The sequence below is a fragment of the Pezoporus occidentalis genome, unplaced genomic scaffold, assembly GCF_034315485.1.
Source record: "Pezoporus occidentalis ecotype Australia unplaced genomic scaffold, CSIRO_AGI_Poc_V1 ctg2, whole genome shotgun sequence".
In the NCBI taxonomy this organism is placed as follows: domain Eukaryota; kingdom Metazoa; phylum Chordata; class Aves; order Psittaciformes; family Psittacidae; genus Pezoporus; species Pezoporus occidentalis.
Genome location: NW_026913855.1, coordinates 8,018,456 through 8,046,396, shown reverse-complemented (window position 1 = coordinate 8,046,396; position 27,941 = coordinate 8,018,456). Strand labels below are relative to the sequence as shown.

The 27,941-nt window shown below is 39.7% G+C and overlaps 1 protein-coding gene across 10 annotated transcripts in view; it reads left to right on the top strand.

Annotated features, from left to right (window-relative positions):
* Positions 1-27,941, top strand: part of PIGN (phosphatidylinositol glycan anchor biosynthesis class N) — a 101,583-nt gene that overhangs the window by 9,620 nt on the left and 64,022 nt on the right. For 7 of the 10 annotated variants that reach the window (XR_009964588.1, XR_009964589.1, XM_062617720.1 and 4 more), the window contains exons 1-8: positions 2,560-2,756; positions 3,055-3,314; positions 6,599-6,720; positions 7,874-7,972; positions 12,527-12,633; positions 19,157-19,281; positions 23,127-23,257; positions 26,328-26,444. Coding sequence is in view for 8 of the 10 variants with exons in the window: in XM_062617720.1 (XP_062473704.1) it covers positions 2,613-2,756; positions 3,055-3,314; positions 6,599-6,720; positions 7,874-7,972; positions 12,527-12,633; positions 19,157-19,281; positions 23,127-23,257; positions 26,328-26,444 (1,105 nt within the window). In the remaining 2 variants the exon portion in view is untranslated. Of the gene's footprint in view, positions 1-2,553; positions 2,757-3,054; positions 3,315-6,598; positions 6,721-7,873; positions 7,973-12,526; positions 12,634-19,156; positions 19,282-23,126; positions 23,258-26,327; positions 26,445-27,941 lie in introns of those variants that run through there. The other 3 variants (XM_062617718.1, XM_062617719.1, XM_062617716.1) reach the window with 2 other exon arrangements.

Here is a 27,941-nt window from a genome sequence, read left to right as displayed (position 1 = left end):
CATTTTCCCCAAATCTCTTTTTTTTCTGGCTCATGAAGATTATTTCCAGATCTTGTAAGGAAAAGGATACTTTCAAGATAAATATTTGACTTTTCCTCTCCATATTGATGGTCCCTCATTTGCAAGAGTGCAAAGGAGGGGAGATGACTGCATTTATACTTGAAGTGAGACAAATTCATTTTTTCATGACACAAACACTTGTAGCTGCAATTACACAGCACAAACATTAATGATGTGATGGTGTCACAAATGTGTGGCATTAATCATCCTTTTCTATGGAGGTCCATTCACAAATTCCAGAGGTCCATCTGTCTTTTACCTTTGCTTTTTTCCTTGATGGTTTACCTTCTGTGGTTCAGTGATCCATAGTAAATCAGCTTTTAATAGTAGCTTCCCAGGGCATGGCTGACTGTTCCAATAAGAGATATTTTTCTCTGTTGCCTTGGCATCCACTGAACTAATGACTCTTCATATCAAGTAGCTAGAAATGCATGGATGAAATTATCTTGCTCCACAGCAGAATGAAAGGTGGTAGTCCATCCTAGATTTAAGAAGCTTAAATACCTGCAAATGTGACTTTAGTATTCCTGATTAGGGAAGAGGGTTGTCCTTCGATTTGCAGGACATATATCTAACACATTGAAATCCAAAAGTTTACATTTAAATATTGATAGTGAAAGGCTGGTGGTCTGGCCTTGTCAACTCTGTTGGCCTTGGATTGTTGCTTGAGTGCCTCTCTTCTAGAAAGAGAGGTAAAGCATTCTTGTTTTTCTTACCAGGGTTGGTGTAAACTGAAGGGGACTTCTGAGTGGTATCTTTGCTCTTTTTTTTTTTCTTTGACTTCTTATCTTACTGGCTTTTTTTTTCCCAAAGAAAAGAACTGTGTGAAGTATCATTTGGTAGCAATTCAGCCAAGAAATGAACCAGTATGAGCCAAGACCTGTTTTTGCACAGCAATAGATCACTTAGACAAGCTATTTCTCAAAATGCAAACTGTTTTTTGTATGGGAAAGGGCCATTTCAGCCTATTGTTTTGTTGCCGGGGGGGGGGGGGGTAATTCTTTTTAAAGATTTTTTTTTTTATTAATTCTGTAGATCACTGTAGTCTAAGCATTGAATTTGAATTGTGTTGATTGCAGTCTTTGCTGCAAGCAAGGGCTCAGACCTGGGAAGAGTTAAAGAGAAATAGTGCTGAAAGCGGATTAGGTTACTAATACTTTAATTAGAAGAATTTAGAATATGTTAAGTTATAGAATTGTAGTGCTGGGAGTATACAACAGCAAGTATCTGATTGAGGTAACTGCTTCATTTAGTAGAGCGTTTAGTCTCATCAGGCATGAATAGCTTGGATTCTCTTACCAAGCACAACTACATGAAAAGAGAAAGCCCTATGGAAAATAAAACTGCTTGAATAAAATGAGGTCCAGCATTGAATTTAATGGTTTGCTGTGTCTATGGTTTCATGTATTTAAATTCACCCTGGAACCCTGAATACTTAAAAAAGTAAACAAATTGATATTTACAAATATACCCAGTCTCTTGGAATCTCAGTTGTAGATGTAGAAGCATATAAGCTCCTGATTAATGAAAAATCTCTGTTTGATCACTTAAGCGTGACTACTGCGACTCTCTTTGAAACATTGTATTTAGTTATCTTAATCTTGTTATGTGGTTTTCTCTCCAAATCTCTAAAATGAGGAATTACTACGTTAGTGTTTCTGATTCAGGTTGTAGTTGTTGCGTCTGCATTTCAGAAGGGAAAATGGGTGGTATTGGAAGTTATAGTTAAGTTGCGTACAGATTTGAGTTTTTTTTTTTTTGATTAATAAGTAATGAATATATATATAAACTTTAAAATCTTTTTTCCTTTGTTTTTTCTGGCCCTTTAAAATTTTTATGTTAAAAAAAAACAACAACATCTTGCAGAGTTTTGATCAGAGTTACGGTTGTGTGGTACTGAAATCCTTTATTTGATAAAAGTGGTGTCTGTCTGTGCCTGTCCAGCTACTGGAATTCTGTAAGTAACAAAATAAATGTATATATTGTCATTTAGAAGCACCAACTAGATCCTGAAACAAAGAGTTTCTTTTATAGAGCAGTATGTATTTACATCCAGGCTGTTAGGTACATCTGTTTCTAAATTGGTGAGTGGAGGTGGTATTTTTATGCAGGTTGATAATTAGCTAATATTTAAGTAACTAACCAGCCTGGACAGCACTAATAGAACTTTGCCAGAGCTAAGTCTCATACAGGCTCAGATCCCACACTTACCTGAGTCAGTACACACTTGCATTGCTTTCAGTAGACATCATATGAACGCCCTGGTGCACGTGGCAGACACGTACATTTCCAGTGTACCTGTTATTGAGTATATTTTTGTCCCTAAGCTAACTTCAGAGGATGACGGAGCAGAAAAAACGTTTGAAAAGGGAATATATCCATGAAACATAATCCTTCAGCTGTTGTGCTTTTGTCACATGTTTTAGAAGAGGAATAATATTCTGCACTCAGCATTTCATTTTTTTTTCCTTTAAAAGAAATTTTTCCATTTCTATGCAGAATAAAATGAGCCCAGAATTGGTAGTAAACATAGAAAAAGCAACTTTGAGTGGATGTTTGTTATACGATGGCTTTCCTTAGCTGTCTTTGGCTTGTGTTTACCTGAACAGACCTTAACAGTGTCATGCAGTCAGCTGGTAAAGGGTAGTATGTTCACGGTGGCATTGTGTTGCCTGAGTATTCACTTACTGGTGCAGGTAACAAAAGACTGCTGGATTTCGGGCAAACTGGCTTGATTCAATAATCTTTTGAAGCCATCTGATACCTCACTGAGCACCATAGATGCTGAGATGTAATGACTATCTGAAAGTCTGAATTAGCCATGTAGTGACTTTTGACCAAAACTCCTGGGGAAAAGTTTGTCGAAAGCAGAGATTGGTTGTGGGTCCTGGGCAATGGCTGTGGTTGTGGTACTCCCATTTTATAATAAATGAAATAATTACTGATTCTGATAAATCTCACCTGCCTAACTTTATTTTTCTCACTCCCTCTCAGTGTTGGACTTTGCTTTGCCAGCCTGCTGTTGCCATGGGTATATCGGTCTTCATACTCGCTGGTCTCCTTGTGCATTGTGTGTTCTTGGTCTCCATTTTTGACATCTACTTCAGCTCTCCCCTGGTTCATGGTATGACTCCTCAGCAGACTCCGCTACCACCTCCAGCAAAACGTCTTGTGCTCTTTGTGGCTGATGGTCTGCGGGCAGATTCACTGTACGAATTGAACAGCAACAGTACACCTCGAGCACCTTACATGCGGTAAGTCCATCTGAAAATGCTACTCATCCAGAAGATATTGCTTCTGGAAGCAGGTCTGTGATATTGAGAAGGTAACAAGAGGAATGGTGGCAGCTTCGCTGATGGCTTGGGTACTGCCTTCCTTCTGCCTTTGAAGTAACAAGCTTCGTGGAGTTACACCTTGCAGAAGTGCATGCGTTTGCGCTGGTGTCCCTTGTTGCCCCGAAAGCTGCTAAGCCATGAACAGAGTAGATTGAGTCAATATTGACCTCTGAAAACTGCGGCTAGCCAGTAACTGAGGAGGGTGTGAACTTTCTTCATTCACATCAGCATGGTATCACTTGTGAAGCCTAACAGAGTCATTAATTTAAACTGCTTCTTGGATGTTCATTTTAGGAGTAGTAGTTCATTAATGTGCTTGTCTTCTAAGCTATGGTTGAAGCTTTTTAAGGAGTGATTAAAAAAGATGGCTTGAATGGATCTAACAGCAGGCTGCCACTTCCTATTTGTTCCACCCTTCCTGCATGTGTGACCCTGCTGCCTCTCTTGTGCTCTCCAGTGTGTGTCTGATTGCTTAATGGAATGATTTGGTTTAAGATTGTAGAAAACCTAATCCTGCCAAAAGGAGTATTGCAAGTCATATCCTTGAGTGCTTAAAACTGATTTTCAACAACCTTCCCTGTTTCCTTGTATCAAGATAATTACCTGATTTTAAGACAAACAATTTCTTAGACTGAGGGGGGAAAAAGTAGACAGTACTGATAAAACTAGTGTTATAGCCCTGGCCTGGCTTGAATATCAGAGCAAACCCAAATAATCAATCATCTGAAGCTGTTTCAGTGTTTGCAGTCTTGCTACAGGAATCTGAGGAGCACTTGTTAACAGCACTTGTCAGTTTATATGGGATTACTTGTATCAGCTTCTCCTGTTGTTAGTGCTTTTGTAAAGTGTTGTCTGCCACTGGCAGATGTCTGCCACATCAGTGTGAGTTTTCCTTCTTTTTTAGCAGTGTATTACATGCTTCCTCCAGAGCAGTTTCTTCTATTAGCAGTAAAACTGTTGGTCTTTTTCAGCATCAGCAAGGTGTGAATACTGTAATGGCCCCATCACTAGAAGCAGTGGAGGGTAGTGGCTAGGAAAGAGCTATAATAGATATTTTTGCCATTAAGTGGTTTGAGTTTTTCAGATTGAACTATTCAGCATTATCATACCTTTCTAGAAATAAAAAGTTAACCCATGTATTAGCCTGTCCGATAGGCTTGAGACATATTCCTGGCTGCTGTATGCCAAGTACCTGGTCTTTTCTCTCACAAATATTCTTGAAAAAGTCTATTTTTAGCAGTGTTGTGATAGCTGTGAAGGACCACAGGTGGTCTGAATTGCTGTAGTGATGATTTTGGGAAAGGTGCTTTTTTTCCTTGCCTGCCTTGTTTCAGACTTAGTACTATATCATATTCATCATTGTTACTGTGGGTAGATGATGTTAATACTGTCAAGGAATATTTTTTTTTTTTAACGATTTTTCTAGGTGAAAGGATTTGAAATAATTCAAAATACTTAAATTAATTTTGAACAGGTAAATGAAAATACCTTTTATTTTCTACCTGGTATGTGTTATTGTTGACTTCAGATCCTGTGATAAAGCCCCCCAAAAGAAAACAGAAGTGTTTACTTTCCAACTCAATAGAAATCAAAATCTAATTTAAATAATTTCCTACCTGTTGTGACAATGAAGTGTGAGGAGGGTTGTGTTTTATTTGTGTCTTAAATCTCCCACTTATGCTAGTGTGATACATGTTCATCTCGTCTTCAGTGAGAATAAATTAGAAACCATTTTAATACTTAAATCCTTTTTTCAAATTAGTGCTTTTTTTCAGCACAACTTGTCTTAAAGCCTAGGTGATGTATGAGTTAGGAATAACGTGTCAGAGTGCTATATCACCATTCGCATTTTTCAGTGTAATATTTAAGCTATTCAGAATAGATCCTGTGAACTTTCAAGGAGGCCTGAGAATATGAGATCTTAAGATGAATTAAAACAAAAAAACAGCCACCAGACTCTGAATCCTGCAATCTTAGAGTGGAGCCTGAAATTTTAGGCTATGATGTAATTTGCGCTTCATTACTGAGAGATCTATTTAGAGCTGAGTGTACAGATCTTACAGTTAACAGTTGTATAATATCTCTGTTAAAAGTAAAGTTACAAATCCTGAACTTAGAATCTACTTTGGCTAAAACACATCTGATAAAAATATAGCAAACTTTGTAGTATATATAATGAGAAACAAAAATACCATATCCCAGTAATTTGACTCTTAAAAACAGCTTAGAATTTGTTCTGAAGATTCTGCTGCTTTTTTGCTAAACATTTATATAAGGTATGTCCTAGTGTGTTTTGTTTTCTTTCTTTCTCCCCTTGCTCTGACAGTGGGCAGTGATTCTTTCTCCCAGAAGGTGGAGACATGAAAACAGCATATTGTTATGCTCACTGCTTGCTGTATAACAGGCTCCAGCTGTTAGTATCTTCAGCAGACAAGAGTAGTTTGAGGCTTTCCTGTACTTGGGCTTTGTCTTCTATTTTCTTTGCTTTTTATCGGTATATATACATATATATATAATATATATATTATGTGCATAATCCCTAGACAAGTCATGTATTTCTGGATATGTGGTGAGACGATATTCTCCATTTCAGTGTAATTGCAAAAGGTACAAGGTTTACTTAAATTTTCTGTGTGTTCCTCAAGTGATTTGCATGTTAGATTACATGGGTTTTAAATTCTTTTGATGCTGGCTTCCAGTATTCAGCGCAGATAGAGACAGACATGGTCACAAGAGCTAATTATAATGGAGCATATTTAATGAGGAGACTGAACTAGGCGCTTTCAAGCTAAATGGAGAGAACAAAGAAAAGAAGCATCAGGCAGAAACAGTCTCTTAGGGAGGGGGGAAAGCAAGCTATAGCAGAAAGCAGCAGAAAAAATATGTTAATTCTAAGTGTATTAGGACGCTGGCTAAACTTATCTGTTTGCAGTACTGATAGGTGACACTGGAAATGTTCTCTGTGGGGTGTTATAATATAGAACTACTTGCAGGTTAATGTTCTGCTTGTTTTGCTGCACAGCTGGCAGTAGTGAAAATCTGTTTCAGCCTTTTTTGTTTGTTTGTTTTGGTTTGTTTGTTGTTTTTCTTTTTTTTTTTTGCATTTCCTGCATCACATCTGTCTATCTGCCACTCTTTTTGTCTGCAATTCATTGTAATTTCAAGAAGGTGTAAGCATTAACTGCCTCCTATCCTGTTTTCAGAAGTATTCTAGAGAACAATGGCAGCTGGGGAATCTCTCACACAAGGGTCCCAACAGAATCCAGGCCAGGGCATGTTGCACTTATAGCTGGATTTTATGAAGATGTCAGTGCAGTTGCTAAAGGTATGTTGGTCCTGAAGTTTTGAAAACTGTCCTCCAAAAAAAGGTATTTCAGTGATGTGCTGGGCTTCTAGATAATTAAGTACCTGCATAGTGTTTTGTATACCAAGGTTGTATGGAAAAGAATGATTTTTGAATGGATTTCTCACTTTTAATATTGATAGTTATGAAAATAGCTTACCTAAGTTAACATTTTGTAACATGGTAAAATTCAGCACCCTGAGTCTAAAAGCAAAAGTGTCTTACGGAGTGACCTCTTCATGTAACAGAGTTTTTAATTATCATATGTTATGCAATGGAAGATGGCTAAGAAGATGTTGCAAACAAGAAGTGAACTGCAGTGTCTTAGCTGAATCATTGCTAGGCTGAGTTGGAGAACGAGTAGCAAAACAGGGTGAAAACCTCAGCTATGTGTTTTGTCCAGAGCTAGTTGTTACTGCATGCTTGGTGGTAAATAATGTGGAACAAACCTTTGCATTACTGATTTGGTCTTTTGTGTGGTCCTCTGCCTTCCCCCAGGCTTCCAGGCCTGAACGCTTGCAATGTTATGTATTGGCTTTGGCCAGGGGAGGTAAGAGGAATTACTTGGTCTTGTCCATGCTTCTAATCAAAAGATTCTTCCTCCTGACATCTGCTACAAATGCAGGTTTGGCAGGAATTGCCGTCAAGAGCATCTCTATTTGTTAGCTGCCTTGTCATGGAAACTGAAGATCTTGAAGGTTTTACTGTTTTTATTTTATATCGTGACTGCTGGAAATACGACAGAGGAGTGTGTAAATTATTGCCTAAAATGCCAAAAACTGAGTTCAGACAACAGGGGATTCAGAATCAAGGAGAATTTTAGCTGTCTAGAAGGTAAACCAGCTGTGTGTTTTGTCTGTTTGAATCCTTGGCATAATGAGATTGGCTTAGGTTTTCAGCTCACTTCTTCGTAAATGGGGGACTAATTGCAAATAGAGGTTGAAATGGAAGTAAAACCAGGACTTGAAAAGTGAATGCGTTGTAGAGTAATACAAGGAAAACTTAAAAGAAAGCCCAAACAAACAAAAAACCCAAGCATTTTGCTTAGACTGTCAGTCTTAGCAGTCAATGAGATCTTCTGGCAATGCCATTTAAATAAAGGTTTGGTTTGGTTTTGTTTTTTGTTTTTTATCAGGATGGAAGGAGAATCCAGTGGAATTTGACTCTGTTTTCAATGAAAGTAAATATACCTGGAGCTGGGGAAGCCCAGATATTTTGCCAATGTTTGCAAAAGGTAAGGTTTAAATTTTGTGAATCTCTAAAGCATGGTTATCAGGTAGTAAAATAGAGACACAGCTTTTGAGTTAAAAAAGGTGAAGTATTTCTGCTATGTACATTTGTGTATACCTGATTTCTAATTTGTGAATTCAAGACTGGGTAGAGAAAAAGAAGCAAGCTTTTAAAGAGGATATACATGTTTATTATTCGTCCATTTAAATAGGCCTAAGTGAATTCCATCAGCTTACTAAAGAAGGTACACCCTTAGGTAAAAGGACCTAATGTTTTTTCTTTGGTTGAGGTTTAAAGCTCTTGTTTGCAAGCCTGCAACTGGAATTTTTCTTCCTCTGCATGCTGCTCTCAGAGAGTTGGATGATAGAACTGCAGCTGTGATTTTGAGTGTCTGAGCTGGAAAAGTAGCTTATTGTGGGTTCTAGCCCAGAACAGTTATGTGTAAAGGGAAGCACTACATACAAGTATGAATTCTGGTACTATTTCTGAAGCTGAAGTCTTTTCCCCTTTGTGTGCACTGCTGTGAAGTGAGTTAAGGTCTTGTGAACCTAGTGCAATTGGTCTTTGAGCGTGCAGAGATTGCTGAGCAGCACTTCAAACATTTAAGGAGTCTCCGAGTTTAATTTCTTTTGTTCTTGGAAGAATGTGGCCTTATACACCCTTTCTCAAAATCTCAGAATAAAACAGACTGAAGTAAAAAGGGAACAAGCTAGGGGCATATGCTGCTGTTCTAAGCACTGCCATTGCCAAATCAGAAAATGTGATAGGCAGGATAGAAGTGGAATCTAATATTGGTTTAGAAAAACTGTGCATTGTATTTCTCATTCTGATTCTTGAACTTTCTCTGAACTCCAGGTTCTTCCTTCTCTCATCCTGATATTCCCTGCACACATATCTCTTTTCTGTTCTTTGCTTAATTTTCATAAGTTTATGGTAAGATGTAAAAATATCCCCTGATAATTTCCCATGACCTCAGATTGCATCTTGTATTTGGAAATATTGTGATGGCGACTGGGGCAAGCGGAAAGGTAGTACGCTGCCCTTGCACATTATTTGAGATATGTTCTTGGGAAAATATTTGGGAAATTCAGTAATTCAGTCCTGTCCTTCTACTAGTTTTGAGTAAAAAGATTAGCAGAGGACTTAGAAGCACCTTTGATGTTATCTGGAGGGATATGCAAGGGTAATACCATACTGTTTGGCTTGTTCTGAATGGCACCAACAATGGAGCTTTCTTTTGAAGGGGGAGGGAAATCCTCCAAAATTTAGAAAGTAGATGCGATATAGGACAATGAATCATAGTTTCTTGTGACAGAAAGGTAGATTAACTTCTATTAGTTAAAAAAAAAAAAAAAAGGTATTTTCCCTTCTTCCCAAGAGAGGTTTTATAATGCAGAAAGGATTTTATAATACAGTTTCCAAAGAGAAGTTTTATAATACAGAATTGAATGGAGTTAAGTGTTTCTTCTTTAATTTTACTGTTACAAAAAAGTCAAAAAGGAGATAGGGGAGCATAGCTTAATTTCTCTCTCTCTTCCTATATTTCAAATTAGTGAAGTCACAGGACTCCTCTTGTCTGTATTTTATCATACCAAAATATTCAGAGTTTTAATAACTCACCACCTTCATTGGATGATGCATAAAGAGTATTTAACACCTCTTGGGTTTTGGGAAGGAGAGGAAAATCCTTTTTGTTCTGTCATTGTCTATATTCTTCAGGTCTTTTTCCTGTTATAAAATAAATATTGTAAATGAAATGGTTGAGGATTCTATAAAGAACATAAATATAAAGATTTCTTTAAATATAAATTAGATATGCGTGAAATCTAAATTTGTCTAAGTCTCAATGACTGCATGATTAGTGTTTTAGTCTGAAAAAATGTCTAAAGTACCTTTAGAACTGGTATGTAATTTACTTACATGTTAAGCAGGATTAAAAGGTGTTTGTTTCTAACAAAGTTAAGCTAAATTCAGTGGGCTGATTTTCACCTAATTTTCAATGGTACTTTTTAGATTATTACTTTGAAATGATCTGAAAATAATGTACTTAGAAAATGCCTGTTTCATTTCTCCAATGCTCCTTAAAATTCTGAGTTTTACTCTAGGCTTGCCAGAATTTTGGGTTTGACATGAACAGTCTGGTCCTGTACTGTTTTGTCATGGGCCTAGGAGTGCAATTCAGAGTATTAAATGACACGCTGAAAAAGGAGCTGAGTCTGTTGCTTCTGTTAAGGAAAGATATTGCAGATAGGAAGAAGATATCTTTTGTACCCAGATTGCCATTTGTTCCACAGGCTTCCTTCTTGGAAACTAGGCAGCAAGGCTAGGGTGATTGTTCAGCTTGAATATGTTCAGTGTTCAGCTTGAAGAAGGGTATTATCAAGAGCAATGCAGATAAACATAACAAACATTTGTCAGGGTTGTTCTGGACACACAGACCTCTTGGTCTCCTCTTCTAGTTCCTTGTTCCTATAGCACAGCAAGAAAAATGCAGAATTTCTCACATTCCTCCCTGGTTGTGGTTGATGACAACTTTCTGGTGCCCATGCTCTGTTGGCTCAGTGCCTGACTGTCCTTGTACCTTCAGTCTTTTTTCCCCCTTGTTTGTGCCTGCAAAATTTGGTAACAAAAGTCCCCTGTTTTGTTTGTTTGTTTTCTCATGTCGAAATTAGAAATGTGTAAGTAGTAGATGTGCTGCTTTTCCTGGCCTGCAGACTGCATGCTTTCGTTTGGCTTCTTTAGTGTGGCACCTCTTAAAGACAGGTGGTCTTGTGTTTGCTGTGACAGTGTGGAAAAATAGTACAGCACTTTATCATGTACCATCAGTCATCCTGACAGTGATGGCCAAGGCTTATTTCTTTTTTTGAACTCATTTATTCACCAATTGGAAATCCTGAATTCACTTTTTAATGCCTGGGAGTATTTTCTTCCTTTTTGTTTCAGACTGTGAGCACTGCAGTGACTGTTCTGGGATATAAGCAGTAGTATCATCTCCTGGGAGGCAGGGGGGAGGTGCACCAGAAAATCTGTGCCACTTTTCATCTTCTTGGCCTGAAATACCTGCATCCCTTGTGCAGGTTTGGACATAATCTTTGTTAAACAGCTCCCTTATACTGGGATATTAATTCATTCACAAGTCTGGAAGCTCACAAAACTGCATTATGTATTTGTGACATCCAGGAAATTGATTATATTCTCTCTGGCCATCAACTGATTGGAGAACATTTTCCTCTCTGGGAGTTTATGTAGTCATGGTAGAAATAGCATCCCCCAGCTGTAACAGCTCAGCCGTTGACAGAATTATTTCATGAAACCCCACCTGAATTCTGATCTTTCCAGGACTTCAGAAGTTTACTTTCTTCTAGGTCTTCATCTCTCCTCAACTCCCACCTCCCTCTTTGCTTTGCTCTCATGACTGTGAGTACAGAATGAAATTGTCGTGTCCAGATGATGTGTTTTCACATCAGTGGCCCTCATGTACATTATGCCTGAACACAGTCCAGTAGTTCTTTCTTTTATGTTTTGGATTGATGATTTAAAGATGCAGGCTTTGAATACTGTCTTTCTGAGGCTGCCTGCTTGGCTTTTGGTACTCTGGTGCCTCCTAGAATTGATGTGTAGTAACTGAGTTACAGTGTGCCTGTTACCTTCCTTACATGTAATATAATGTTTTCCTGTGTAAAAGATCTCACTGAAAGAACACAGTCTTGTATGATTCAGTTTAAAAACCAAAGCTAAGTACATTTCCTTAACACCCCTTTTCACACCCCCAAAATACTTGTGTTCAGAAAAGGCTCTTAATCATAGCATCATAGAATGGTTTGGGTTGGAAAGGACATCTACTTCCAACCCCCTGCCATGGGCAGGGACACCTCACACTAAACCATGTCACGCAAGGCTCTGTCCAGCCTGGGCTTGATCACTGCCAGGGATGTAACATTTACCACTTCCTTGGGCAGCCTGTTCCAGTGCCTCACCACCCTCACAGCAAAGAACTTCCTTATATCCAACCTGAACTTCCCCTGATTAAGTTTGAGCCCATTACTCCTTGTCCTATCACTACAGTCCCTAATGAAGAGTCCCTTCCCAGCATCCCTATAGGCCCCCTTCAGATACTGGAAGGCTACTATGAGGTCTCCACACAGCCTTCTCTTCTCCAGGCTGAACAGCCCCAACTTTCTCAGTCTTGTTAGAACTTTCTCAGTGATACTTCTTGTTTCAAAACTAAATAATGTTTAATTTGCTTTATCTGGGATTTGTTCTACTCCTATATGCTTTACCATGCTTTATTTTGTCTTCTGGGCATACTGGATAACATTGTTTCTCATTCCTCTGAGGTGCTGATAAGCTAATGAATTCAAATAGTATCCAGGCCTCAAAACCCCATAATTTATGGTAAAGTTTTTAAAATAAGAGGAAAACTTCTTTGACTTTGCTCAGGATTCTAATTTGGGATAGGTTTCTAATCCTATGTATTGATATTCATGTATTTTTTTTGCTATGAGAAGAGGAAGAAAACTTTTCTCTGTCCATTGTTCCAGCTATATTGTTTTTGCAGGTGCTACTGGAGATCATGTTTATACATTTTGTTACACAGCAGAAAGTGAAGATTTTGGAGCACAAGATGCAGCCGAGCTAGACATGTGGGTTTTTGATCATGTTAAGGTGAGCAGAGAATCTTTCTGTGCTACCTGTGTATAAAAAGTAGACCTGGATATTAACTTCCTCATAGAACATGCTAACTTAATTAAACTTGAAAATAAGAACTTTTGAAAGACCTATCACTTGAGGTCATAAGTAACAATTGCTCAAATCGACTGTCATGACTATTGTCGTGGAAGCTTAGAGGAAGTATCTGTCATTCAATGACAGTAAAAACCCTAACACTAATAAAAGTACCCTTCAAAAACATTCTTGGCTTTTCTTGTCTTACATTTAATTTAAACCCCATCTTAGAGTACTACGGACTATTTAGGATCTTGAATGTGATTAGTCAAGGATTTTATAACAATTATTATGGCATTGCAGAAGTGGTAAGTTCATTATGAGAAAGTAATGGACAATATTATTGACTTAATTATTGTCAAGCTTCTTCCCACTGTAATTATACAGTGTGGCTTGTTCTGATGCACGTGGCTGGCACCTGATTATCTACTGTGGTTCATGCTATGCTGTGGCTGCCAGAGGACTCAGGGTTAGTTTGGGGGGCGAGGCAGCATAGGCCCTGAAGCAGTGTAACTTGACGTGGTGAACTGCTCAGCTGACTTGGGTCAGTGCTGTTTCGTGACTGTTGTTTTCTGTGATGCCGTTACTGTAAGCATTAATAGCCCGAGGCACATAGAATCATCAAATGGTTAGGATTGGAAAGGACCTAAGGATCATCTAGCTCCAGCTCCCCTGCCATGTGCAAGGGTGCCTCACACTAGACCATGTTGCCCAAGTCTCTGTCCAACCTGGCCTTGAGCACTGCCAGGGATGGAGCATTCACTGCTTTCCTGGGCACCCCATTTCAGTGCCTCACCACCCTCACAGTAAAGAACTTGTTCTTCCCCTGTTTAAGTTTAACCCCTTTACTCCTTGTCCTATCACTACAGTCCCTGATTTCATTAATTCCTATATTCATGTTGTTCCATGTCCATGAATTCATTAGTTCATATATTCAGGTTATTCCATGCTACCTCACTTGTCCTGGATTATGAAATGCTGATCATAGAATCATAGAATGATTTGGGTTGGAAGGGACCTTAAGATCATCTAATTCCAGGACCCCTGCCACAGGCAGGGACACCTTCCACTAGACCAGGTTGCTCCAAGCCCTATCCAACCTGTCCTTGAACACTTCCAGGGGTGGGGCAGCCACAACTTCCTTAAGCAACCTGTTCCAGTGCCTCACAACACTCATAGTAAAGAATTTAGTCCTAATACCTGATCTAAATCTACCCTCTTTCAACTTAAAGCCATTCCCTCTTGTCTTGTCAATACATGCTCTTGTAAAAAGTCCACCTTCAGATTTCTTGTACGCCCCTTTCGGTACTGGAAAGGATAGTGGGTATTGGTGTATAAATACCTGTATCAGTGGAACAATCAGGAGAGTTACTTTTTGGATCTCATAACAATGTTAATGGAGTTTAAGACTTAATAAAATTTCTCCCACAAAATCTCTGAGCTGTATGCATTAACATTAGCTAACCATCAGAAATCAAAGCAAATTAAACCAAATAAATCAGTAAACCAAATCAGCATCTATATTAGGAAGCCAAGGCTGGGTCTTTAAACAGTGATGCAGGGTAGCAAAGTTCATTATAGTTTACTAATTTCAAAGGAAGTGATTTTCTGAGCTCACAGTGAAAATATATTTTTTCTAACTGCGATGAATGTGCACTTGTACCAGGTTGTGTGATGTAAGGCGTATGAATAATACAAATCAAATTAGGCTGTCACACTTGAATAGCTGTTGTCTTAAAGTTGTACCCTGCTGCACAGGTATGTGAGGGTGGTGCTTCATTTTGTTTCAAAACACCTTTTTAAATTATAATGATATGTTTAATATTTTTGTCATTAGTGATGACTTTTTCCTTGGAACTAGCACCATTAATTTAAATACTAACTTTAAAGCCTTGTTTTGCCCATCTAACTTTCACACTGTGAATGGATAGGACTTGATTGACTGTTGTAAAACACTCATTCCATTAATCATCTCTTCAGTTACACATCAGTGATTGCTTCAGAAGTGTGAAACTCAAGGCTGACTAAAACTGAGGTCGCTCAGTTATAACCTGGGCAACTCTCAGGTATGATGGTGGGATTATATGTAAGTAACAGTGACAGTTTGCTGAGATCTAAATTCCACTTTGCTTGCTTCCCCCCCCGGCGTTTTGAATTTTATGTCAAATACTTAACAACATCTTATTTAACTCTACGTTATGCAAGGTAATCCCTGGGTTTCTGCCTCTTTAGGAACTAAAAGATGCTTATGCGTACTCCCTCTCTACTGTGTAGTCAGCAGATCGTGAGCATCATGAGGGCCACCTGTGGCTTCCTCTTCCCCAAGAAAGATGGGGAGAAAATGGGGAATGGATACTTAACGTTTGAGCTACTAGTAATAGCACCCTGAAATTGCTTGTTCATTTAAATAGTGCCAACTAGTGATAACACCATTGGTCAGGAGGTGTGAAAGTCTGGCTAGTTTTCATTTGTATGGGTCAGAAGCAGATTGCTTCAATCATGAGTGGAGGAAAAAATGTATGATACTTGATAGTTCCTGTCACATCCACTTATGGTATAAGGTGATCCTAGCCCTTTCTTGGGACGGAAAAAATTGAGTAAGACTAGGGTTTTTATCTGCAGCTATGTTAAAACTCAGAAATTTTAATGTGCGGTAATAGCCTGAGAGTGGCTTAGAGATCCAGATAGGTACAGAGTTGATTGATTGCAGGTTTTTTTTCTGTTTGTTTTTTGTTTGGTTGAGAGGGTTTCTTAGAAGCTTTCAAAACAATTAAGGAACTGATTGTAATTTAGTGCAATGTAGCTCAATGATTCTCAGTTAAATAACCTTTATGTCGATCATGTTTGAATCTGTAGTAAAGAAAAATTAGGCAGCAAAGTACTGGGAGTCTAGGTTAACTAACAGGGAGAAAAGTGGTCTTTTTAATGCATTTCTGATTTTTATAAGTATTTTGTGGAAAACAGTTTTGTAAGATTGAATTCTCTTTTTCGGGTAAAATGAATAAAATTGCAGGAACTCAATTCCTGCAAGTCATGGAGATGAGCCCAATAATGGTCTAACCACAATTTATTATGACCACAGGTGGGATATGCTTGAGATATTCATTTGATGTCTTTTAAATGGGCATGTAGGTGCAGATGGCACATACTTATTTTTCCTTTTTATTTTTTTTCTTTTCTCATTTTTGAGCATACTACTTCATTCTTCCTTTGGCTCCTTTCTGCCAGACCAAGCCTTCTGCCTCTCTTGTCTGTTCAGGGTAGGGGCTAGAGTCCAGAACTGAATTATGTTAAACTTTGAAGATCTGCAGGCAGTCCATGGCCTTCTGTTGATTTCTGTCAGTGTATTTCAGTACAGATAGCTCTGCTGTAACTAGCAGTACAATGGTTGAATGTTTTATTTATGTGTAAGAGTTTTGTGCATGAGCATGCTCAACTGACATAAACCTGCCATATATATGTTGATCCTGCCTTTGTACATTTATTTTACACTTAAACACTGGCATAACTAAACTCTCACATCAGCACAGATCAGTGTGCACAGCTTTAATTAACCAATTTAAGTTGGTTCTAGTTTTATGTATGAAGAGGCTTTGTGGAAAGAGAAGGATTGATCTCTTTCTCCCTGTACATCCATCTGTACATCCATGCGGTCAGCAAGAGTTTATCAGCTGTGTTGAAAGATTATGGTTCCATGGAGGGCTCTGTGGAGAAACAAATGGTCCCCAGCACCTTACGTTAAACATCTATGGAGTCCATATGTTTTTCAGAGATCAATGAATCATGTATTTGCTAGGCCTTCTAGGTAGGTTTTTTTTCTTCTTTGCTTTCTCCATCTAGGGAGGGGAGATAATACTAAAAGATTTCATATATTTGTTACCAAACTCCTCTTGTAGTATTTTAACTAGTATTGCATTGTAATTAACTTTACATTTTGCTGTGAATATTTTAATGGAAAACTTATCAATGACCTACTAAATTGTGTATCAGTTGTCGCCAGGGAATTGTTTGATTTTAGTTGCCAGAAAATTGTAGAAAGGTTTCCAGAATCGTAGAAAAAGAAAGTTGGAAGAAAGCTGTAGTGGTCATTGAGTCCAACTTCCTGCATGAAGGAGGTGCAGTTAGAGGAGGCTAATTGGGCCTGGAATTTCCCACATTTCAAATTGCGTTTCCCCTTGTCCCATCACTAAGGCCCTCTGAGCCATCTGTCTCAATCTTCTCTTTACCCAGTAGGCGGTTCTACAACAGAAATGAAATCGCTCCTTAGCTGCCTTTTCTTAAGACTCAGGAAACTGAGTTCTCTCAGCCTCTTGTTCTTTACTTCCATCCCTGAAACCTCATGGTGGCATTTTGGATTAAATATATGAAGGAATTAGTATTACTGAATGAAGCAAATAAAAGGGAAACAAAACAATTGAGACAGAAAGATACAGTTAACATGTAATGGTGACTCGGAAACTGGTGCTGAGTGGTGATAGGTCTCGTGTTTTGAGAATACTGAGTACCAAAAAGAAGAGGCTTTTAGCAGGCTACGAGATGATATGAGGATAGTGCTTGACAACAGTTCAGCAACCTCCAGAGAAAGGTGGTTTTTTGCCCCTCCTGTTTGGTTTACTGCTTACCAATTCAACACCGTTAGCAGTCTAATGTAACTCCTTGTGGTGAACTTCCTATTTCTTTTTTTCAATAAACTATTAAAAAAAAAATATTCTGTGGGGTAAAGTTTGGTATTTGCTCTGGGAAAAGATGCCTCATCTTAGGTTACACTCATCTTCCTTTTGTTATCTCATTCTTAATTAGCCAGAGATTGGGCAAGGTCTGCTGCTGCTGCTCTGGCTCACAAGACGGCTGGGGCAGTGGAGTGATTTTGGTATGTCCTAGAGACTTTTCTGGTGGGAGAGGAGAAGATCAGGCCTTGTCTTCCTTGCAACAGTTTCTTTTGCTTAGTCATTCTCTGATAGAATGATATCATCTATCTATGATAGAAAAATACCTGCCTTCCAATATTGATCTGCATTTTAGGATTTAATTTGGGGAGTTTCCTGTTTGACTGTTTTGATATATTGCTTCCTTTAATTAAAAATAAAAAAACAGAATTATACTGTATCCTGCAAATTACTGGTGTGCTCTGGAAGGCTTCTTTGGTCTGCCATCAAATATATGCAGGTAGGAAATGGAAATTTTCATGAGAATAATTATATTGCTATTGAATGTGATCAGATTCTGTTCTGCATCTTTATTTAAAATTTCTTTGGACTTTGGTCGTGATTTTATTTGGACAAGAGCTGAAGTTGAGAGCATGCAAATATTAGTCCATGCATTCTGTATATATTCAGGGATAAAACAGAAAAGGTGTAATAACGCATTGCCATGGTTTCCTGACGCAGCCTTCTAAATACTCCTGCTGCCAGTTTGATCTTCCTCTGTGTACAGTGACTTTCATTTACACAAGGTGTGAGCTTTAGTTTTTAAGAATTCCATCAGAATCACAGGTGTGTGTGGTGGACTGCTCTGTCCTTTGGTGGCAGAAATGGTTCACTGCCTCTACCAGCATTTTCCATAGACTCTTGTATGAAATTCAAAGACACTTTCCTTTATGCTAGTATACTGAAAGGTTCTCTGGTGTTCTTTGAGCTAAAATCCTGCCTAACTTTGTTTCCTTGGGCAATGCTGTTACTAAGGAGATCATTTTGGAATAGCTGTCTGCCTGCATTTTGCACTGTGGTGATATGACTGGTCTAACACAGAATAGCCATGTCAAGACTTCCCCATGGCATCTGCCTCAGGGATGCTTAAGTAGGACATGTGCATGGCAGATGTATGTTCTGTAGTTCATATATTTGCAAAGCATGTCTTGTTTTATTCAGTTTTAATTTAGTTTCTGCAAACAAGCTATAGCATGGTATCTCAGTCCTGCAGAACCTGCTTCCAAAGCAAGTATTTGAGACCTTTGCTTCCAGTTTGAAACTGATAAATCATTGGAAGTTAAAGCCATAAGTGGTACTCAGGAATGGTTCATCACTGTGATTATATAGGAGGCAAAGAAGAAATAATATTCAGTTATCTGGGATTTCTCAGGAAACTCAAAAAAAAAACCAAACCAACCAAACAAACAAAAAACCAAACAAAAACCAACAAACAAAAATAACAAACGAAAAAACAAAAAAAAAACAGACCACAAAAAAAAGGGAAAACAAAACACCCCAAAGCCCAAACCAACCCGTCCCCAAGAAAGCAAAAACTTGAGGAGTGTTGTCTTAGATAAGCTGAAACTTTGAATGACTATACTGATGGTAGACATCCTCCAAGAAGTAAACTGGGAAGTAATTAATTCTTCTCTTTTGTAATTCTAACAGCTACTAGTATTTTGATATGAAAACAACTGTGGTTTAGTTTTAATAGGCTGCCTTTTGTCTTTTTCCATTGTACTCAGATTAATATCTTAATGGTTTATTCTATACAGAGCTTCTTTAATTCTTCTAGAAGTAATCAAACATTGTTCTCTGCACTGAATGAAGAGAAAGTGATTCTGTTCCTGCATTTGCTAGGCATAGACACGAATGGACATGCTCATCGACCAAACTCAAGGTAACTGAGAGATTAAACATATCTTGCTTACTAGCTTTAAATGCATATGGTTACTTTTTTAACAGTGCTATTAATCAAGCCTGAAACAAGGCTTGTAGTCTTGAGGGTTTCTACAATAGGTTGTATGTGTCACCATGATTACTTTATGTTCTGAATTGTCTAGGTTTTGGTTGTATTTTTTTGTTTTGTTTTAAGGTCTTCTCTGTAGAAATGGCAGATTTTTGCTATATACAGTGTTCCTGGTTATACTTCTATACTCGAATATGATTTTTAGCAGTTTGTCTTATAGTCAACACATAATATAATGTAGGAAATTGCTGTTTTAAATATAAAATGGAAGCAGTTCTTGGATTCCCCATGGCTGAAATGATATAGTTGAATTTATAGACTACAGTAACTTCAAGAATAATGGCTGCAAAATCCAGCATTATGTTTTAGCTTTCCTTAAGACACTTGAACAAAGAGAAGAGTTTAGATTAACACTACTCATCACCAATTCATTTTAAACTGTGTTATTTGAGAACTTTCTTTTTATTTCCTCACATGCTTTGAATGTAGGATATTATGTCTTTACCCTTGCATACTTTCAAAATCCTTGCTCTGATTTTCTGCATCATTACGAAGTTTATACTTCCTGAATGAATCTTTTTGTTAGGATTTTTTAAAGATAGACTTTTAAAACTGACTTTAGCAATAGTAACAAATAGAAAAGTAGTTGGCTGGAAGTTAATCATGGTCATGTTTCTACAAATATATGACTCTCTGGCTTAGACTCTATTAACTAAGCTCTGGGGTCTGTGCTGGTCTGTGAATCTTCTCAGAACAGACCCTGAATGGTGAGATCTCTGCTATTTAGTTACTAGCTTAAGGTAATTTTTGAAACTTACAATTTAAGGTGTTTTGAATTTTTCAGAATTCCTTAGTTCTGGTGTTAGAACCATAGAATCATACAATAGTTAGGGTTGGAAAGGACCTTAAGGTCATCTAGTTCCAACCCCCCTGCTGTGGGCAGGGACACCTTATGCTAAACCATATCACCCAAGGCCTCGTCCAACCTGGTCTTGAACACTGCCAGGGATGGAGCATTCACAACCTCCCTGGGCAACCCATTCCAGTGCCTCACCACCCTAACAGGAAAGAATTTCCTTCTTATATCCAGTCTAAACTTTAAGTTACCCCTTGTCCTATCACTACAGTCTCTAATGAAGAATCCCTCTCCAGCATCCCTATAGGCCCCCTTCAGATACTGGAAGGCTGCTAGGAGGTCTCCATGCAGTATTCTCTTCTCCAGGCTGAACAGACCCAACTTCCTCAGCCTGTCTTCATACAGGAGGTGCTCCAGTCCCCTGATCATCCTCGTGGCCCTTCTCTGGACTTGTTCCACCAGTTCCATGTCCTTTTTATGTTGAGGACACCAGAACTGCACACAATACTCCAGGTGAGGTCTCACAAGAGCAGAGTAGAGGGGCAGGATCACCTCCTTTAACCTGCTGGTCACACTCCTTTTGACACAGCCCAGGATACAGTTGGCTTTCTGGGCTGCAAGCACACACTGCCAGCTCATGTTCATTTTCTCATCAACCAACACCCCCAAGTCCTTCTCCACAGGGCTGCTCTGAATCTCTTCTCTGCCCAACCTGTAGCTGTGCCTGGGATTGCTCCGACCCAGGTGTAGGACCTTGCACTTGGCATGGTTAAACTTCATGAGGTTGGCATCAGCCCACCTCACAAGTGTGTCAAGGTCCCTCTGGATGGCATTCCTTCCCTCCAGGGTATCAACCAAACCACACAGCTTGGTGTCATCGGCAACCTTGCTGAGGGCGCACTCAATCCCACTGTCCATGACACTGACAAAAGTGTTGAACAAGACCGGTCCCAACACCGATCCCTGAGGGACACCACTCATTACTGGTCTCCAGCCGGACATTGAGCCATTGACCCCAACTCTTTGTGTGCGGCCATCCAGCCAGTTCTTTATCCACCGAGTGGTCCATCCATCAAATTGATGTCTCTCCAATTTAGAGACAAGGATGTCATGCGGGACAGTGTCGAATGCTTTGCACAAGTCCAGGTAGATGACCTCAACTGCTCTACCCCTGTCCATCAGTTCCGTAGCCCCATCATAGAAGGCCACCAAATTGGTCAGGCAGGATTTCCCCTTAGTGAAGCCATGCTGGCTGTCACCAAGCACCTTGTTGTTTTTCCTGTGCCTTAGCATGCCTTCCAGGAGAATCTGCTCCAAGATTTTGGCAGGCACAGAGGTGAGACTGACTGGTCTGTAATTCCCCGGGTCATCCATTTTCCCCTTCTTGAAAATGGGGGTTATATTTCCCTGTTTCCAGTTGTCGGGAACTTCACCTGACTGCCATGATTTCTCAAATATGATGGCCAGTGGCTTCGCAACTTCATTTGCCAGCTCCTTCAGGACCCACGGATGGATCTCATCGGGACCCATGGACTTGTGCACATTCAGATTTTTAAGATGGTCTCGAACCAGTTCCTCTCCTACAGTGGTCTCAAGGTCTTCATTCTCACAGTCCCTGCGCCTGTCTTCCAAGACTTGGGTGGTGTGGTCAGAGCCTTTGCCAGTGAAGGCCGAGGCAAAGAAGTCATTCAGAACCTCAGCCTTTTCCAAATCCTGTGTAGCCAGTTCTCCCGAGAGCTTCCTGAGAGGGCCTACATTCTCCCTAGTCTGTTTTTTATTTCCTATGTACTTATAGAATCCCTTCCTGTTATCTTTAATACCTCTAGCTGAGTTTAATTCTAACTGGGCCTTAGCTTTCCTAACCTGGTCCCTAGCTTCCCGGACAACATCCCTGTACTCTTCCCATGCTACCTGTCCTTGCTTCCACTTATTATAAGCCTCTTTTTTCATTTGAATTTTCCTCAGGAGCTCCTTATCCATCCAAGGAGATCTCCTGGCCCTCCTGCTGCACTTCTTTCTGGTTGGGATGCAACACTCCTGAGCTTGTAGCAGGTGATCCTTGAATATCAACCACCGTGATCCTTGAATATCTTGGGCCACCCTGCCCTCTAGGGCTGTATCCCATGGAACCTTACTAAGCAGGTTCCTGAAGAGGCCAAAGTCTGCTCTTTTGAAGTCCAGGGTAGTGAGCTTGCTGCACGCTCTTCTCACTGTCCTGAGGATCTCAAATTCGACCATCTCATGATCGCTGCATCCAAGGCTGCCCTGGAGTGTCACATTTCCAACGAGCCCTTCCCTGTTGGTGAGCACGAGGTCAAGCATGGCACCTCTCCTTGTCGGCTCCTCTATTACTTGCAGAAAGAAGTTGTCTTCTACGCAATCGAGAAACCTCCTGGATTGCTTGTGCCGGGCCATACCATGCTTCCAACATATGTCAGGGTGGTTGAAGTCGCCCATGAGAACAGTGGCCTGCGAGCGTGAGGCTTTTCCTATCTGTCTGTAGAGTGCTTCATCCACATGTTCTCCTTGATCAGGCAGTCTGTAACAGATCCCCACAGTAATGTCTCCCATAGCTGTATTCCCTTTAACCCTGTTCTCCTTAACTTGCCTGATAGCTGTGGGTGATTACGTTATAGTCTTCAATCAAGGACAGGTCAGATTTGAAATACAAATAAACTTCTATTTAAGATGGTAATTTCTTCAGGAACCTTCAAACTGTGCTGTGGCAATTTAGTATGTTTAATAAGACTTAGAGGAGGAGAGATTTTACATCTAGGAAGCCTTTTGTAAGCTTGAGGTTCTGTAGAGGATAAAACTGTCTATAATCAAAGGACTGGACATTCTGACTATGAGAAACTTGCTTTATACCAAGTGTGAGAGCCATCTTGAATCTAACAACATTTTTTTCTTATTTTTCCAGGGAATACAAGGAGAATATTAAAAAAGTTGATGAGGGTGTAAAAGAAATTGCTTCGATGATTGACAATTTCTATGGAAATGATGGAAAAACTGCATTTATTTTAACTTCTGACCATGGAATGACAGATTGGGGTGAGTCTTTTCAAATGTTGAGTCAGCTGAGTTTATGGGTGAGTGTTTTAAGTGTGATTAGAGCTCTGTTCTGTTAGAAGCTTTGTTGCCCCTGTTTTGAATTGAATCATCTGAATCACCTGGAAAAGATGGCAGATGTGTCCAGAAGCTGGTGAAAAAGTTGGGGAGAAGGGGGCCCTATTGATCTTCACTGATTTCTGTTCCATTACAGTAAATATAACTTGTTTTCCATGGCGTGGAAAGGAAAGGTGACAGGGCATGCCTATGGAGGATATTTATTTATGTAATTATTATCTGCTCATTTGCAAAATGGTTTGGTTTGAATATTATTTACTGGTGAGCTGGCTGCCACTTGCAATATATTTTAATTCTTTCAAGTAATACTTTCATAATTTTTTTATAAAAGAGATGTGTATATGTATATTTTTAGACTATATACGATCATAGCAACCTCAGGAGCTCAAGCTACCTACTCAAAGCAGGATTAGCTTTGGGATCAGACACAGTTGCTTGGGCTTAATCCAGCAAGGTCTTCAAAACCTGAAAGAGTGGAGCCCATGTGATCCCTTTGGGCAGCCGGCTCTGCTGCTTAGTTGCCCTCATGGAGGGAAAAATGTTTTCTTTATCTGCAGTCTTGAGCCTCCTTTGTTCTTATGCCTATTCTCTTTTGTCCTCCCACCACTGTGTTTCAGTGAGACTCTGCCTCCATCCTCTCAGACCCCCTTGAAGTGGGGTACAGGCAGTATGCTGTTATGTCCTCCCCAAATCCATTTCTTCAGGCTGAACAAATCTCAATCCCTCAGCCTCTCCAGACCAATTTGGGGGCTCCCCACTAAGATCATTCTAGATGGTTGATGTCTTTCTTGTACTGAAGGGGCCCAAAACTGGATCCAGTGTCTAAAGGCTGTTTCACAGGTAGAGGAGGATAATCCCTTTCCTGGACCATCCTGCTGTTAACACAGCCCAGGGTGCTGTTGGCCTTCCTTGCTGCCAGAGTGTGCTCCTGCGGTTTTCTCATTATGCACTGGATCCTTTGAAGGAGGAATAAAAGGTGATAGGAGTAACTCTTCAGGCTTTGAGAACTGCTGGGCTGTCATAGTTTTCTGTCATCTCTTTCTGTCTTGAAGTAAAGGTTGATCTGCCGGAAGTGTTAATAACTTTAATGTTGACTTTAGTCAATCCAAGATCAAATGATGCTCAGCTCACCTATAGCTGGTGGGCTGAAGGCTAGTTCAGTAGCTTTTGATCTGAGCTTGTAATATCAGCAACTGCTGCACTCTTTCAACCATTATCTGCAGAATGGGACGTGCACCAATTTTAAAACAAATATTAGGAGGGCAGGGAGGACCTATTAAGGAAGAGAACATGTTCTGAACTTGACATGATCAAAGAAACTGTGGTTATTGGCAAAGACCAGTAAAATCACTTGCTTTCTCAGCCTGACTCTGTGGTATTGCTTAAGCTGCTCTCAAATGGAACTGTTGACTGAGATAGGTGGTCCCACAACCACTCTCACCTTGGCCACTTGTTCCTTTTACCAGCCTGGCACAAGTACTCTTCCATGTTACACATGAAACAGAGAAAAGAAAAACTGAACAACAGCAGCCTTTCCCTCCCTTTCACTTGAAAAAGTGTGTTTGGAGGGTGCTGAGGGGTGGAACAGGGAACTAACCCAGCTGAAAATCGGGGGTTTGCCCCTTCTTATAATTCAGATAAGCCTGTTTTACAATAGGGGGAGGGTATATACAGCTTCCTCTCTCAGTTATATCTGCCTTGAAGTATCGGTAGAGGCAGAGTCTCAGTAAAATTCTGATAGAGTTGGTGGCTTGGCTAAAAAGAAAGCGAAAAATTCCACTTCTGCAACAGAAAGAAATAACTGATGCCTGGAAGATGGAGGAAGCATGGTCTCAACCTGTTCTTTTCCCAAGCTCTGAGAAGAAGAGCAGTCGTTGCTGCTTTTGAAACCAGAGCGTCCCTTCCATGGGATTTCTGAACATTGGAAATCTTATTCCCAGACCTGTGTGTTCTTAAGCATAGTTCTGTCTAAAGAATGCAAAGCTGGCTCTGCAGCTCTGCCATAATGTTTGCTGTTCAGCCTCAATGCTATTACCAATTTCATACCCAATTCTGTTTTGTAAAGAAAAAAACAAAAAGACAGATGTTATTATCTGTCCTTCAGAATTATTAAGAATATATATACACACAGAGAGGGAATAGTGTGCTTCTATGCAAATACAAGGAAAATGGATAATCTTGTAGACCATGCAGTGAACAACACAGAGTTTGTATAACAATGTAATTCCTTTTGATTCTGGGTTATCGCACTGCTGTGGTACCTCATCCACTGAGTTCAATGACCACTGTTTCTTTCAAGCTTGTGTGACTCCTGCTTCAGTGCACCTGCTGTTGAGATGCCATAGTTCTAAAGCTCCCTCTTTTTGGCAGCTGATAGGTTAATTGTAATCTGGAGGGAATTAATTTCCCTGGGGAAGGAAGTCATGTTTTATCAGTTTTTAAGGAGTGTGCTACCAGGCTTTAAAACCTGAAAAATGAAATTATATTGATGGGGAAGAGATGATAGGTGCAATGCATATTGTGTCCTGGTTTTGAAATGAAAGTCTAATCCTTATTCGGGGACCAGAGATCAGTTCTGTATGATATTTTGGGCATGTGCCTTATTCTATTCAAATGAACCATTCCTGGTTTCCATGGGGTGCTCAGGATAAACACATGCATATGTTTTGATCAGGTAACTCTGCTACGCCTTGAGGCTTTCAATTACTTTGGCTTTAGTTTCTCTATGTTAACAGTGGGATTTTTTTATGCACAAATCTATAACTTTATGGTCTTGACTTGAGTAGTACCAATTTCCTAACTTGGATATTGAATTTAGCCTCTTTTGTTAGTAGCAGAAAAATAAGCTACGAAGCTGGGATAGGTTGTCTGTAATAGGATTTTAGTATGTATACTGTAACAAGAATTTAGTGTATGTGTGCATATGTATAGATTTTGTTTGGGTTTACACCATGTATCTTAAAGTTTATGTTTTTTTTGGTTTGGTGTATCTTAGGAACCCATGGAGCTGGTCATCCCTCAGAAACTTTAACACCACTGATTGTTTGGGGTGCTGGGGTGAATTATCCACAGAGAGTCACATCCCAAAAATTTGAAGACAATTTTTTGAAAGGTAGGTAAAATATAAAACTCAAGTGCAAAATTTTGGTGGAAAGGGAGGTGTTTCACCATTATGCCTGTTGAACTTCACTATAAACATGAACTATAAACATGACCTTCACAATAAACATGACTTGTTTTGTGGAATGTAGGAAGAAAAGGTGATGGGGCATGCCTATGGAGGAAACTGCAAAATTGGGTAGATGTCAGAGTCAGGGTTTTTTTCTAATTATGGAATTGGAGGCTTTCTCTCTTTGAGTGCAGAGGTACAAGAGGCTGTTATTCACACTCCCAAAACTTAGTTCCAGAGGAGACTTAATTCTTAGGAAGACTCTCAGAGACTAAAAGCTATTTGTACAGAAACTTGTTAAGCTGACATGTCCGAAGACTCTTTTCTAGCTTCAGAGTACAACCCTGGGGACTTTGAGGGCTGTTTTGTCTTACTTGCATCCTTGTGGCTGTTGTGGAAATGTAAACAGTCTTTCTTAATGAAAAACCGTGACTCTTTACTGTTATTTTCCCCCTTTTGTAATTTTATTTTCACAAAGTTAATATAAGAAAGAAAAATGCTTAAAAGATGTCTCTTGAAAGGCTCTTTGAATTTGGTTTTCCTGCTTCATATAAATGCAGCTGAGACTGTGTGTAGGAGAGGAGAGTGTTTTCAAGACTACTTCATCACTGATGTATGCAGGTGTCCAACTTTTATTTGCAAATGCACATACCAGTGGTCAAGTTCTTGTGTCTGTTGACAGTCCTTCCTAATTTCTCAGTTAAAAGTTTATGGAAACAGCAGAATATTTCCAATGCTGACAAGCTTCACTTGTTCAGTTCAAGCAGGCTGTAGGCAGCTCAGTGGGTTGTCTCTCTTCTCATCATTGCCTTCAAGGGTTGATACCCCAAAGATGGCACCAACAGGCAGGACTTTGTCCAGTTTGTTGTGGAAAAATTAATATGCACCTTGATTAGCTGAAAGGACACTGTCTGCTTCGAGATGACAGCCTTCTCACCAGTCTTTCACCTGTGCTCTGCCTTTCTTTATGCAATCATCTTGGAAAGATTTATGATGGGAGCCCTGCTTCCTGCAACTAAGTGTATTATTACCTATTTGGTTGTTGGCTTGGCCCTTCTTCAGAAAGAAAGAGAATACAGATCTGTTCTCTGGCTCCTCAGTGCAGGCCCCACAGGGGTGGCCTTTGGGGCACAAGTCCAGAGAAGCTTGTGAGTGAAGGCACAGCCTTCTTCAGCAGAAGGAGGTGGAATGGTTTTCATCTGTACACATCCTGTTCTGGAGGGGGCTCAGCCTGCTCTGCTGCAGCTGAGGAAGCTCAGTATTCACTGTTTTTACTTCTATGAGGTTTTATGTGAGATTTTCTTTGGTTCACGTAGCCTCAGCCTCTGCCTCTTGAGCTGGCGCTCTGCTGTTTCCCCTGGACTGTTCGCATCTGAGTGCCCAGCAGCGTGCAGTAAAAGCAGGGCAGGGTAAAGAAAAGAAAAGAAAACCTATCAGATG